The sequence below is a fragment of the Dasypus novemcinctus genome, chromosome 21, assembly GCF_030445035.2.
Source record: "Dasypus novemcinctus isolate mDasNov1 chromosome 21, mDasNov1.1.hap2, whole genome shotgun sequence".
Taxonomy (NCBI): domain Eukaryota; kingdom Metazoa; phylum Chordata; class Mammalia; order Cingulata; family Dasypodidae; genus Dasypus; species Dasypus novemcinctus.
This window is the reverse complement of record NC_080693.1, coordinates 84,799,944-84,814,882: the sequence shown is the minus strand read 5'-3', so window position 1 is coordinate 84,814,882 and position 14,939 is coordinate 84,799,944. Positions and strand designations below refer to the sequence as shown.

At 44.3% G+C, this 14,939-nt stretch overlaps 1 protein-coding gene across 2 annotated transcripts in view; it reads right to left on the bottom strand.

Annotated features, from left to right (window-relative positions):
* The window catches only part of RPTOR (regulatory associated protein of MTOR complex 1), a 434,359-nt gene that overhangs the window by 210,849 nt on the left and 208,571 nt on the right, over positions 1–14,939 (bottom strand). For both annotated transcript variants that reach the window (XM_058284855.1, XM_058284854.2), the window contains exon 6: positions 7,978–8,124. In XM_058284855.1, coding sequence (XP_058140838.1) covers positions 7,978–8,124 — 147 coding nt within the window. The remainder of the gene's footprint in view (positions 1–7,977; positions 8,125–14,939) is intronic.

Here is a 14,939-nt window from a genome sequence, read left to right as displayed (position 1 = left end):
CTTCTCTCTAAGGAGGAACTGAAGTGTCTGGGGGAGCAGCTGGTGCCACCCCTGGCTCCCCAGGACAATACAGCTTCCTGCGTTCAAGCACCAGAGGGTTCTCAGGGCAGCAGCAGCTCCCCTCCCCAACTGATAATTCCCACCATGGGCACACGCAACAGAGAAATGCCCCCTTTCATTCTTAAATATGAGGAAAAACAAGGAATTATTAACTCTTTGAAGAAAGAATCCAGTCTAGAAGAAAACGATCAAAATAACCAAAAGAAAAAAAAATTACTTAAACCAGAGGATACAGATTTTAGAAAAGAGGAGAATGCCTTTTAAAAACCCATAAATTACTATCACTGAAATGGTTCTTAAAATTAAAGGTGAAAATTAATAAAGTGATTATGGAGTAGACTGCTGTTCATTTTTCTACTGTCTACAAATGATATTGTAGAAGAAAAAGAATGGGAGAGAAGAAAAGAACATTACATCATGGAAGATGGACACTGGTAAGCCCCGGGCTCCACCTGGAACGAGCAGACTCCTGTTCCAAAGCCATGGATGACACATGCAGCAGGTGTGTGGGAAGTATGTCCAAATTCAGGTGCACACACTCCAGTTTAGAAAACTGTGATCAAGAAGCACGCCTTCCGATGCGCACAAGGAGTGCCATGCCACGCAGGGGTGTCCCCCGCGTAGGGGTGTCCCCCGCATAGGGGAGCCCCACGCGCAAGGAGTGTGCCCGTGAGGAAAGCCGCCCAGCGTGAAAAGAAAGAGCAGCCTGCCCAGGAATGGCACCGCCCACACTTCCCGTGCCGCTGCCGACAACAGAAGCGGACAAAGAAACAAGACGCAGCAAATAGACACCAAGAACAGACAACCAGGGGAGGGGGGGAAATTAAATAAATAAATAAATCTTTAAAAAAAAAAAAAAAAAAAAGAAGCACGCCTTCCTACGTATAATCCAGGACTCACCCTTTGGTACTGAGAAATCACAGGCAGACATTACGCACAGCAAGCACTAACCCAGCCCAGAGAACTGGCTTCTGCTACAGAACCCCATGCATGTCAACGCCATGCGTTTGTCCACAGCAGCGCTACAGAAGCTTATCTCAAGTCTATGGGACAAAGAGATGGCACATTTTGAAGAAACCTACAAGTCAGGTGTTATTCTTGTTTGTCAGAATTACCTGGTTGTCATATTGGAGTTAAATTTGGTCACAGTAATCAACGCATGAGGATAATGAATCACTTGGCTGACGTTCACGATTCAAAGCGGAAGCTAGGACGGGGAAGTCACGCCAGGGTCAATCGCATGGCAGGACAGGCATGTTTCTCACTTTGAACACGAGTGCCCATGTGACAAGCGTCTATGCTGCAGAGCAGAGGACTGCATCATCCAAAGATGCCCTGAGTGTTGAGGAAAAGCGTGATTTACAGGAGGTACCAGAAAAGCCTTGTGAGGTACTGATGTGAGTTCAGAGGACAGATGGATGGGCTACGTTTCAACTAGAAGCGTCTTCCTCAAGCATGGCAGCCAATGCTTCAGGAAGACGATCTATCCTCATGTCACAGCTGCAGTAAGAAATGTGCTTATGCTCCAGGCCAAAACAAAAAGATGACGGCCATGTCCAGGACCGCACCTTATGAGGACACAGATGAGCTCAATCCCTCCCTGCAAGGGACAGCAACCAAGCCTCTACCTCTAGATAGGAACTCACTTCCCTCCAAAGAAAAAGAAGATCTTGCCTAGATTTCATTCCACAGTTTACTGCTGCCTTAAGGGAAGAGAAGAATTGCAACTGCCCGTGTGGAATAGCCACTAGAAAGAGAACTAGTGATCAACACTTACTAAGGACCACTCCAAAGAGAATCTGTTTATTAAAGACTTAGCCTGTCTTTCTAGTTTACAGACAAAAACTGAACATCCAAGATAAAAGTTGTGGCAAAAATATCTGCATTCGCTTTCTTTGCTCTCACCTACTAATTCAAAATACGTATTTCATGCTTTATGGCTCTATTCCTACAGCTTTGAGTGGAATGATGCCAGTTCTACCTTTGGGTACTTGCTTACAGCTACAATGAGGCCAGTTGGCAGACCTTTCAAGTACATTAACTCATCTACTGAAAGTAATAAGTAGGTAATTGTTTAGTGAAAATAATCAAAAATTATATACCCAAACTATCAATAAAGTTTGCAGCTAGAATAAAGACATTTACACATACAATGTAGCTGAACTCATTATCAGATAATCAAATAGCTATCCCCAATTCCATCCTCCAGCCCCTTCCTACTATACCTGGGGGGACCACCAGGCACAGCTGTTGCCAATGAGATGTAAATGGAAGAGGGGGAGGAGGACATGCTTCTGGGAAAGCCTTGGCTTTCCTGATTAGATAGGCTTATGTGACTGCCATTGCCCTTCCTTTCCCTATTTCTTCCTGCCTGAAAGATGAAATTCCTGGACATGTGGTAAACATACTGCCACCAAAAGGATGAAATATCAACCAGATAAGAATACCAGAGTGGAAAAAGAAAAATAGCCTGGGTCCCTGATGACACTGCTTAATAGGTAAAATTTACCTCAGAGATCTTATATGTGGACAAAACAAAATGCTATTTGTTTAAAAACCAGTAGTGAGATTTTTCATTATTTTTAGCTGAAAACATTTAAAACCTTAGAAAGATTATTCCCAAATATCCTTTCTTAGGCTGTTACTTGAGGATTTGCTCCAGCAAAACAAAAGAGAAAAAAGTAGGATGCACAGAGTAGTGACACACCCCCCAGAACTACACAGGGGAGTCGCAGACGGCACTGTGGAGCAGGCCGACATGGACAGTCGGCTGAGGGTAGCGGTGGAGAGCAGGGGAGGGGATGTTTCAGGGACAGGGCATATGCTGAGATTTGCTGCCATCCTTGAAAATGTGAAACGGAGGAAATGCTCCAGATATATAATTCAAGAAGAAAAGAGAAAGATCTCAGAAAAGCAAACAAAAAATTGTTTAAAAAATGGAAACAAAATAAGTATCCTATTACTTATCCATTCAATGAACAACATTTACATGGTCATAACTGAGTAAACAAGGTTTAATACTTGTCATTTTAAAAAATCAACCCATACACGAAGCACAGAGGACTGAATAATGGCCAGAAAACGTACTAGTGACAGAAATAGGGAAAAAGAAGAGGCAAAAGAAAGTACAAGGAAGCTAAGAGCCTTATATTATAAAACAAAGACATTATCTATTATTGATGAAATTAGAAATAAAAGCGGAAGGATATGATTTAAAATCGCAAACATTATAAAGTATAGGGGGAAAACAAAATAGTGTTATAACTAAATGGTATTGGGAAGGTGGGAGGAGATAGTAACACACCTCTTTAATTTCTCTTTAGAATTCACTATTTAATTCAAACATCAATTAACTAAAACTATCATTTAAAAGGCCCCTTCATTACCAGAGTTCTATATTGCTTCTCCAATTCCTTAAAGAGAAGTTACTCTTGGCAGCTGTTTTTGGCTTGTCATAATAATAGAAAGCCACAAATTCATCACAAATTAACAAATCAAGACCAATACCAATAAAATCCTACATGAGTATGGTTCATTTGTTACAACTGATTAATGTGTGGGGGAGGGGTGCAGAGAGGGGGTATATGGGAATGCCCTAGATTTTCTATGTGACTTTTCTGTAACCTAAATCTTCTTGGAAAATAAAGTGGGGGAAAAAAAGAAGACGACACTGGGGGAACATACAGAAGAAACTGTCAATATACATAAAAGATAACAGATCTTATGGTGAAGAAAGGCGCAATGCCCAAAATATTTATTTATTTATTTTTGGCTTTCTTTTGGAGGAGGTTTTGAATCGCAGAAGGGTTGAAACTGTGGCAGGGAAGGTTACTGGTGTGGGGAGTTGGTGACGGGGGGATGCACGGGAGGGGTGCACCTGTAGCAGTCCTCTATGGAATATGAATATGGTCATGTGGTCATGAGGTGTTGTCTCGGTGGGCAGACCCATACGATAACTGACAGAATACTGAATTCCCATCCTGGGGAGTCCTACTACATTCTCTAATAGAGTGGCAATAATCTCTAGAGTACATGGGCAGTGCCTAGTAAGGAAGACAGACAAATACGTCAGACCCTTGATACTAATACTTGTACTTATGAACCTTGTTCCTGTGAAATTGAAACTTAGCCTGGTAATATATATTGCCTAGGAGCTACCTCCTGAAAGCCTCCTTGTTGCTCAAATGTGGCCTCTTTCAAAGTTAAACTCAGCAAATAAACTCATTACCTTCTCCCCAGCATGGGACATGACTCCTGGGGATGGGCCTCCCTGGCACCGAGGGATTACTACCAAGTGCCAACTAGTGATATATTTGGAAAACGACCTAGACCAAAAGGGAGAAATAGTAAATACAAATTACTTTTTAATGGCTGAGAGATTTCAAGTGAGTAAGAAGGTCATTCCAGAGGTTACGCTTATGCATGTCTCAGGAGGATGTGACTAAAGCCACAGTAAATAGTACCTCAAGCAGGGATGCTCCTGAGGGTTCTAGAGCCATCCAAACACTATAGGCAGGGCAGACAACCCCAGCAAATCGGAACCCCTCTGGTGGGTCTGACATTGGAATATATGATAACCTATTTCCCCAATGTATCAGAGTTAGACTCATTTATAATTTTCCTACATATGGTTCTTCTGACCCTTTTATTTGAACCTATAATTAGCACTATACCCATTAAGTATATGTCTGAGAGATTTAAATCTTCTGGCTGTTCATATGTCGGTTGAGCTCTGAATTTCAGCAGAGTTGTAGCCAACACCTACCTCTAGTACATCGGACTTATCCAGGACAACTAAGAAAAGGATGATGATGGACAACACCCATCCCAAAAAACACATAGCATCTACAACAGCAAGCAAGACTGTTCCATTCATCTGCCTATGGGATCTAAGTCCCTTACCAATTGGAAGCAGAGTGGGCATTACCATGCCAAAATCCTCAAGAATGAGGAACAAACAACATAAGGTAGGAATGCAACTATGGACTAAAGTAAACTAATTGTTATTCTAGTAATGGAAGAACTTGTTACACTGATATAAAAGTAGTGATCACAAAAGGTTCTGAGGGGAGGGAGAGGGAAGAAAAGGTATAACATGGGGCATTTTTGGGACATTGGAATTGATCTGCATGATATTGCAATGATAGATACAAGCCATTATACATTTTGTCAAAACCTATAAAATTGTTCAGTGCAAAGTATAAATCATAATGTAAACTATAAACCACGGTTAGTAGCAATGCATCAATTGTAACAAATGTATCACACTAACGAAGATGTTGTTAACGGGGAGAAAGTATGGGAGGGGGAAGGGGTGGTGTATATGGGAATCCCCTATATTTTCAATGTAACATTTATGTAAACTAAAGCTTTTTTAAAATAAAGAGAAAGAAGAAAAAATAGTGTAAGCATATTAATTACAAATATGGAGCTCGTCCCTAGAAGAACTATAAATACAAGCAGTGGGAGGAGGTTCCCCATGGCAGGAGAGCACTGCCAGGAGGTCTGGGGCTAGGGACTCCTGTTAGTCATCATAAGCCCTCTGTACCAATGGATTTTTAAAAATTGCCTAATTTTGGGAAAATAAAAACACTTATTTACAAAAAGAACATTGGAAAAAGAGAGATGTAAAAACTTTTCCTCTTAAAATTCTTTCAAATAGCTCTTCCTTGATTTTCAAATTCCAAAGCAATATGACATAATGAAAAACATCAAGAATACAACTGAGTGACAGATATGCATTTTTCTAGTTATGATGAAGTTTCAACTGTGTGCAATAATTTATGCTGAGCTTCTTCTCCTTTCCCTATAGCAGTCCTTTGAGACAGGAAAGCACAATAAGGAAGTCTCCCACCAGGACAAAAACTGTGCTGCTAAGAATATGAAAGGTGGGATTCACCTCTGAAAATGTTTGTCACTCATATCTGAGCTAATGTTTATTACCTGGAGACTTATTTTCCAAGTATCCTTTTTCCTAGAATTATATTTAGTCATTTTTTACCTTCTTTATTTTTTAAACACTGCATAAGCCATTTACATGCCAATTTCTTTCAATTCACGTTATCTACCCAATAAAATATATTAAAATGCATTATAAGTTTACAAAGAATTTAGCCAACTGTAGAGAAGGAAAGAATTTTATAAAAGAAGAAATCTAAGAGGCCATGTATGAAAGCCGCTTCTACAGTGGATAGTAAGGTGATAAAATGAACATTAAGGTATTAGCTGGGAGCCAATTTTATCATTTTAATTTCCGCTGCTTATGCAAGAGACCAACTGAACAATAGCCATAATAGTATGCGTAATGGAAAAACACAAGATTTATCTACACTGTAATTAAAAGAAAGGACAAAGATTAAAAAATCAGAGCTAATTACAAATCATATAACTTTGCATTGTCATCTATGTGCCACTCCAAATAATTTTTTTGCCTTTGCTCTCCTCCATTAGGAATTAAGTTAAACATTTTCCCCCAAGGAAAGATGTATGCAACTCTTTTTCATTGTGCTCAATGAAATGAACAGCATCTTACGCTGATTAATCCTTGGCAACATACAGAGAACACAAACAGTACAGACTGCACAGAAATGCCAAGTACAGGGAAGGAAACGTCTCATCGTAGGCCTTCTCCTGGATGGGAGGGGAGAGTCTATATTTAACATGTTCTAATTAACTTAGGCTGATGTATTGGTCTTTCCCTTAACCACCCTAAGGCTCATAAATCGGGGATAAAAACCAGGTAGGAATTTTGGCATTTTTATTTCATATTATAAATGTAAAAAAAAGTTTTTGCAAATTTATGACTTGATCTGCAGAAAGGCAAATAACCTCTCAGTGCCTGAGTTTTCTTAGTGCTTATTAGAACACCTCTCACCTGGGTAAACCTGGATGAAATGCTAAAAAGCTGGTTCAAAACATGATCTTTCCCCTCTCTTATTAGAAAGGGCCCCTTCCCTACCCTCAATAATTTGGGGCACTTGCTTCCAGTTTCAAGGAGAAAAGACATTTATCAGACAGTTTTATGCAACATTCAGCATAAGGACAGTTCATAAATATAAAATATTAAACAGCAAAAACATCCATTTTAAATTCTACCAAAGAGAATTTCAAATTTTGTTGCTAATTATTTCAGCAATATTATTTGATGAAATCTGATAGGAAACAATCCAATACATAATATTGAATTTATCCAAAAAGACTTGAGGAAACGTACTTAGGACCATTTTAATTCCTGAATTCAGAATTTCCTGTATTGTAAACAATCGGAATTCACCATCCCCTCGAGGCTGCAGAATATTTTATTCTGACACTCTTGTGCAGGCCACAGGATGGAGTCCTCTTAATTGAAAATGCCTCTTCAATTTCTCTTTAGAATTCAGTTTAATTCAAGCATCAAATATTAATTAAAACAACCTAGTAAAATGCCTCTTCATTATGAGAGTACCACACCACTTCTCCAATTCTTTTAACAGAAGCTACCAAACGGCAGCTGTTTTAGTTTGTTTTCTATTATTTAGCTTTGAGGGGTATTTTTAATACACACAGAACAAAATTAGGACAATAACAAAAATGATAATGGAAGTGAAGACTGTGCCCAGACATTGGTCCATTTTTCTTAAAATAAATGTGTCTGCTTTATTTAACATTTATTTTGGAGGTAGAAAGCACCAGGGCACAAGACAGCTCTATAAAACGATATCACTTAATTAACGTTCAGATTAAAAATGGCACTGAGTAAAATGAGATACAAAAACAAGCCTGCAAGCCTGCACTGGGCACTTCCCAGGCCTCTGTCATCAGAGACACCATCTTGTCCTTAGCACTTTGAGCACTTCTCCACTCAGAGAGTGAAGGAGCACCCGAGAACGTGTGGCTCCGTCCCAGAGGCAACTCCACCACCCACTGCTGAGGCCTCACCTCTAGCTCCTGCTCCCTCTGTAGTGCAAACTGCTTGAAGGACTTGACAATGAGGCCGGCGTTGGAGCAGTCGTAGACGAATATTGACGGGCTGCCCATCCATGTCTGGAGATCGTAGATGGACAGAGGAATATACTGAGTGTAGTTCTGAAAGCAAGAGCAAAGTGCACATATTTTACTCCGCCACCTCAAGATCTCCACCTGCATTTCTACTCCCAGACCTCCCTAAAAAGGTAAAGAAACAAAATGAATTTTCAGCCTACCATTCCCCTATAATGACACATCATTAACAACTATTACCAATTTTATGTGAGGGAAGCTACAACATACCAGTTGCTTATAACACCCTGAAGTATCATATGCTGCGTGTCCCGCACCTGTTGGTCAATGAGCTGCGACTCTAAATGCCAAGAGGGGACCCCAACGCGCCCATGGGCCATGTCTCCAATGGCCACCTCCCACGCCCCTTGTATCTGTGCGTGAATATTCACCCTCTGCATTTCAGCTGTCGCCCTCACTTTGAACCCCTAAATTACCATAATTTAGAGCAAAAGAATGAGTATTTTATCAATTTAATATGTTCAATGTAACTTTTTTTTCACTTTCTTTATTGTTTAAAAGATACTTTGATTATATAAATGTTAGAGAGGATATATAGGGGATTCCCATATGCCCCGCTCCCCACACCTCCCACATTATCCCACATTAGCAACATCCTTCATCAGTGCGGTACATTCACTGCCATTGATAAACACATTTTAGAGCACTGCCACCGTCAATGTAACTTTAATATTTATTTGGAAGCTGGTAAAGAAAACATTTCATCATTCTAACCCTAATTTTCAAAAGTGCCCTGCACTCCTTTTGGCTTCTGGGCAGACTTCAAGGGAATTTCTGCGGCCCTTTCAGGGTGCCGCACGCATTCCCAACGGCCAGCTCTGGACAGCAGCAGCCCCTCCTAACAGCAGCCTTCCGTGGACTCACAGATAACACAAACCTGCACGCCCCTGCCCACGGTGGTTTGAACAAGCAGCAGGGTTCTGTCAGCAGGAAGAGATGTCGAAGAGTGCCCGGTCAATGGCTTGGCTAGAGCGGACATTTCTATACACTGCACATGTCTGCAATGGGGACTCTGTTATCCTGGAATTCATACTGCATGATTAGAAATATTTGAAGGCAATGGATTTTGTCATCTAACAAAAATGTAGCTGTTTATCAAGATTAAAGAAGGTACAGTTACAAGGGGTTCCTGGGAAGGAAGCTGGCAGAGATGGGAAAAGCCCTAAAAACAGAGGAAATGGCGGGGGTCCCAGGACCTGGGGAGGCTTGAAGGTGGAGCGGGGGGAAGCCCAGGCAGGGCAGGAGGAGAGGAGCACTGACGCCCTGCTGGGAGCACACCCGGCAGCCTCCTGCCTCCTCCGCCCACTCTACTCCCAAGCACAGGCCAATGCTGGAACTGTCAGGAAAAGGAAAGGCGGTCCCAGAGGCCGCCCTCTTAGCGCATTCAAGCCCAAGCGTACCAGGCACGCTGGCCCTGGCGAGTTGCTGAGGTGAAAGCCGGCCCTCCCCGTGATGGCGTTCAGATAACTTACGCCCAGCCAGGTGGGGTTCTTGTGAGCCTTTTCCTTGAGGGGGGTCCACTAAGGGGAGTATGAGGTTCTGTTGAGTGGCCATTTGCAGTGGTTATAAGTGAATGCTCACCCTGCGCATACAATCTTGGAGGCGGGTGCTCGGAAGGAGCTTGGTCAACAAGGGGTCAAAGGGCTCAGAGAGAGCAGCCCCTCACTGCAGCACAGCAGAAACTCAACTTGCCAATCTTACCTTTGCTGGTTTATTTCTGGCCTTTCTCACCAGACTGTGAGCAGGAACCACACCTGCCAGCTATGGACCAAGCACGGCTTGAGAAATCAACTAGTCCTACAGAACAGGAAACAGAAGCCTGGCAAAGGGAGGCACTGGGTCTGCAGTGACGCGGCGGGCACCTGGGCAGCACGGTGAGAGGAAGTGGGCTTCACGCCGAGCCCCGGCCACGTTTTGGGCCCCTCAGCCCCCTCGTTGCCTCTTCGTCTTGCTCAGTGGTTCCTTGTCCTGGGCATCTCCTCTGCCTCTGGGTCTAGGAAGTCCCTGCGTCTTCTAATTCTTCTGGCTCCTCCTTTTCTCTTTCCTTAGCTCAGCTGCCTGCTCAGAAGCACAGGGCACCCTGGACAAGGTCCCATACATCGCGCCTCGTTGTCAGAGAAACGTTCTAGAGCTATACGAACGCAAACTAAGATGATGCACATGTATCATCTAAGCTTGACTCAGTAGTGCCATGTGCAGGACGTGTCAGCACTCATGCCCCAAACCCTGGGGAGTTCACTTGCCGCTGCCAGGCTCAGGGGCTCACCATGGCCTTAATCAAACGGGTTTGTTCCGGCTGGAGGAGTTCCTTCAGTGACCTGTTCTTTCTGTATCCTGCCTCCCGCTCCCCTTTTAGCCAACCACAACTGTCTTCTCCAATTGGTGCCATGCCTCTGCCAACCGTGGTGTCCCCTGCCCTGTACTCATCTAGCAATGGGTGCCTCATGGAGGAGCCCAGCACCTGAGGACTTGCTCAGGTTCTCCAATCAGCATGTTTTCCCCAGTGGACCTCTCATTCAGAGACACCTAAGAGCACTTTCCCCTCAAGAGGTTTTTAAAAATCACACGGAGGTGTGGTGCTTTGAGTCTTCTGTGGACCCCAGAAAATTGTGTTCTTCAGCTAATCCATTCCTGTGCATGCAGGTGGGACCTTTTGATTAAATTGCTTCAGGAAAGGGCCTCTGATTGATTGTTCATCGCAGCGGGGGATCTTAACCCTCCCCGAATCCTTTACAAATGCAGGAATAAAGAGCCACAAATACAGAAAAAGGCCATACAGGAGCTCAGAGAGAAGGCCCTGGAGCCAGAAGCTGAATCAACGAACAAGGACACTGAGAAGAAGCCACTTGAGCCAGAGGCTGGCAGTGGCGAGGCCCTGAGGAGAGGGGAGAGACGAGGGACGCCGCCAGGCCCGCGCGCCCGCTGCTGCAGCTCGGGAGGACGCATCTGCTGCCGCTGCCCTGATGTGGCCGCCTGCGCGGCCTCAGAACTGTGTGCTCGTGAGCTAGCAGATCCCCACTGTAAAAGCCAGCCCGCTTCTGGTATGGTGCTGCGGCAGCCTTTGGCAAACTGAAACAGGGACCCAGTGGATTTGGCCCCCAAAGTTATTTCACCACAGAACAGTAACTTCCTACTGGCACTAGCCCATGAAGGGAAATGTTTTTCAGGCACACAGTACCGCTCAGTCCCTGGACAGCGTCGTGGTGACACGTGGAGAGAAGAGCAGTTCTCCTTGCACTGAAAAAGGCTTAAACACTTCACTCAAAGACAACATTTCAGAGCAATCCTCCACAGGCATTCACTTCCTTTTTCTTGGGGACTAATAGTAAAAGTGGTGAAGCTCTGGCAGAAATCAAAGTTGGTAGACTTACACCACAAGTGTGGTGTTTTCCCAAACAGCTGAGCCACAGACGACTGCCTCTGGGGTCACCTAGAGGTTTGTTTATAACTCAACAGGGAAAATGGACGGAAGACAAGACAACCCAACAAGCCTGGGACAGACATCCAGGAGGCCTGGCAGAGGCCTCCCCGGACGCACGACCAAGTCTCCAGGTATGAGCCATAGCCACGGAGCGATGTGATGGCCTGAGAACCTGGTGTGCGCGCGCACGCAGAGATCTTTTTCCTGAAAGAGGCTGTACTCTTCTGGTAACATGCTGTCTCATCTTGTTACGCTGTCCTCATTTGCTTAGGGGTTTATCATCGCGGTTCTGCATAAGAGAACACTTAGAAAGGTTTTCTTTAAACTGAAGGATTCTAAAGATGTCATTTCTTCTCTAATGAATCTATAAAGTCAACCCAACCCCAATCAAAATACTAGCAGGTTTTTTTTTTCTTTAATGGAATTTGACAGGCTGATTCCAAAGTTAGTATGGAAGAGAAATGTGCAAGAATAAAAAAAAGAATTTAATAAAGAATTATGAGTAGGGATTCGCACTACCAGATACTAAATACACTATAAATCTAAGGTAATTACAGGATGGTATTAGTGAGGGAGAGAGAAACAAATCTGCAGCAGAGAAGTCTGGAAATAGACCCACACATATCATTGTGACGAAGGTGGCAGTTTAAATCAGTGAAGAAAGAATGAACCATTCAGCAGGTGATGCTGGAAAACCCAACCAACCATCTAACAACGCTGCCTCAGACCCCACGCAACAAAAATCCATGATGGATTAAAAACCCTAAATGTAAAAAAAATGAATACTTTCATTAGCTTGATATAATCAAGGGCTTCTTAAGCATGTCACCAAATCCAAAAGCCTTAAAGAAAAAGATTGCCAGACACGAAAACCTAAAAACTACGCAATTCTGATAAAACCCTGTACCAGGGATGAGCCACTTTAGGAGACGGGTTCCCATTCAGTGTGCACGGCTGGCTGCAGTGTTTCCTGGGGAAACGCAGGCAGCTATCCAAAGCCACCATGGTAGTTCTTCTCTCCCCCTTTGTTACAACAGGACGCTCGAGCTGGCCATGCTTCCCAGTTCCCCTGGCAGCTCACTGTGTCCTTGTGACCAAATTCTGGCCAATGGGACAGGAGCAGAAGTGCTATATCAAATTATGAGTGCTCCGCTCCCCCTCTGCCCGGAGCAGGCAGCTCCGGCCCTGCCTCGGGACAGCCTGGCAATGGGATGGAGGAGCCTGTGGCCCTCACGTCCTTAAGCACGTGGAGACAATCAGTTCTATTTTAAATTAAAAACCTCAAAATAGAGTGACCTACCCGACAGCCAGCCCTGAATGCCAGTATGTCCAGCATAAAGGAATCATCAGCCAAGCAGGGAACCGACAGGCGCCTTCCAGAGCATGGCATAGCCACTAGGGAGACAGAGGCATATTTACACGACAGATACAGAAAGGTGTCGAAGGCCAATCAATATTTGAGAAAGCAAGTCTCAGGGTACCACGTACGATGTGATCCCATTAATGCGAAAAAAGCAAAAGTTCTATATACAAAGAACCTGGCCTTGGCTCATGAACACTAATTTGCCATTAGAACTCAATAAATATTTGCTGAGTGAATAAACAGATCATATCAGCCTTAATGAAAGACTAAATCCCACTCTGCTAAGAGCTGTCTTCTTTGGCTAGACTGGTGAAGGTATAGATGTGTTTGTGGGAGGGGGTGTACCTAATTATTTCTTTTTATACTACTGTATCAATCTTTTCTAATGAAAATTACTAGTATTAAAAAAAGAAGACAAAATTTACACATACTGTTAGCAGAAGGGAGGAAAGGGTGACTTGCAGGGTTTCCTGCCATCAACTTCTATACTCCTTTAATATTTTATAGTGAGCATGTATTGCAAATAGCCCATATAATTAAAAAGTAAGACTGCTTCAGCAAATGCTACATTTTACGAGGCCTCCTCCTACAGGGCCAGCAGGAAATCAATGATGTGCCTCCCCAGGGAGGGGAAGAGAGCAGTCTCCATCCCACCCCCACCCCCACCCCCACTTGTTTACCGGCTGTGCTGAGGGAGGGCGAGGAGAAAGAGCATGGGCCAGCGTGGCAGCGGGGCCTCCTCGCACACAGGCAGTCTTCGGTGGGTCCACTGACCCCACGGCGCTCCTGGCCCAGCGAGGACCAGCCGCCCACTGGCCACCTTCACATGCCTTAACGTCCCCTGTTTGGGGGTGAGTAGAAGGGCAGGGGCATCATTTTCACTCTTGCCAAGTACAAATCTACAAGCTCCCATAGGTAGCAGAGGCTTGAAACAGAATACATTTCAAAATACCCTGTCCTAAGGCTTGCACTTTAAGCTGAAGTCTATTTTTTGTATTTGCCAAAATCAAAAGTTAATGTTCACAGTTTTGACATACAAAGTTAATTCACGGTGATTCATTACAATAACGAAGCAAAAAGGCACTAGGAAAACAGTGGTTTTTCTTTCCGTTCTCTGCGACCACTGGCAGCTGACGACAGGTGGCCATCCTACTTCAGGCCAGAGCCTACTTCATTTCCTAACGTCCACCCACGTCCACCCACGGCAACAGGGCAAAAAGCCTGGGGCTTTCTGACTAGGTCTCCGCTTCAGAGCTGTTAGCGCAAGCCAGACGCCACCAGCAGCTCCTCCACAGAAAAGGGCGGGAAGAGCCCTCTGGGGCTACTGGAGGGGCTGGAGCCACTTAGAAGCAGAAAGCTCAACATGGGCTTCCCTTTGGGCTGTTTCCAAACCCCCACACCACTGACACTCGGGGCCACCTGAGCACTGTGGCATGTGTAGCAGCATCCCCGTCCTCCAGCCACCTCCACGATAAAAATGCCTCCAGACATTGCCAATGTCCCCTGAGGCTGCTGAAAACCACTGCCTTTGAGGAATGGCAGTTTCATTTAAAGTTATGTTAGCAAGACTGCAATAATTTGGAATTCTCTATTCCTTAGAGAATATACCATCAACTCTATTAAGCCACACTGAGGAAAACGACACTTGAGAACCCTTTTAAGAAATGCTCTCATTTTCCATCTCAAAAAGAGACTGGGCAGCTCCTGTCATTAGGGCCCTTGGTGTGCTTAACCCTTGAGAACACAAGATCCTCCTGCAGGCTGAAAGGTCCTGCCTGCCTCTGCAAACCTTGAAACAGCAGCCACACCGCAGTGCACAGGGCTGCAGGGGCCAGAGCAGAGAGGCAGGAAGCAACACCCTAGGTGCAAGTGGCTCCTCTGTCCCACAGAAGATTCCCATCTCAGCAGAACCTGCCTACAGCAGCCAGGTGACCACCTGGTTCCTCCCCACCAAAAACTGCACGCACAGAGGAGCCCTAATAAAGCCTCTCTCCTTTCTCTTGGAAGGAAAAAACCCAACATATTCAAGGCCATGTTTTCATTTCAAACTAGGAAACA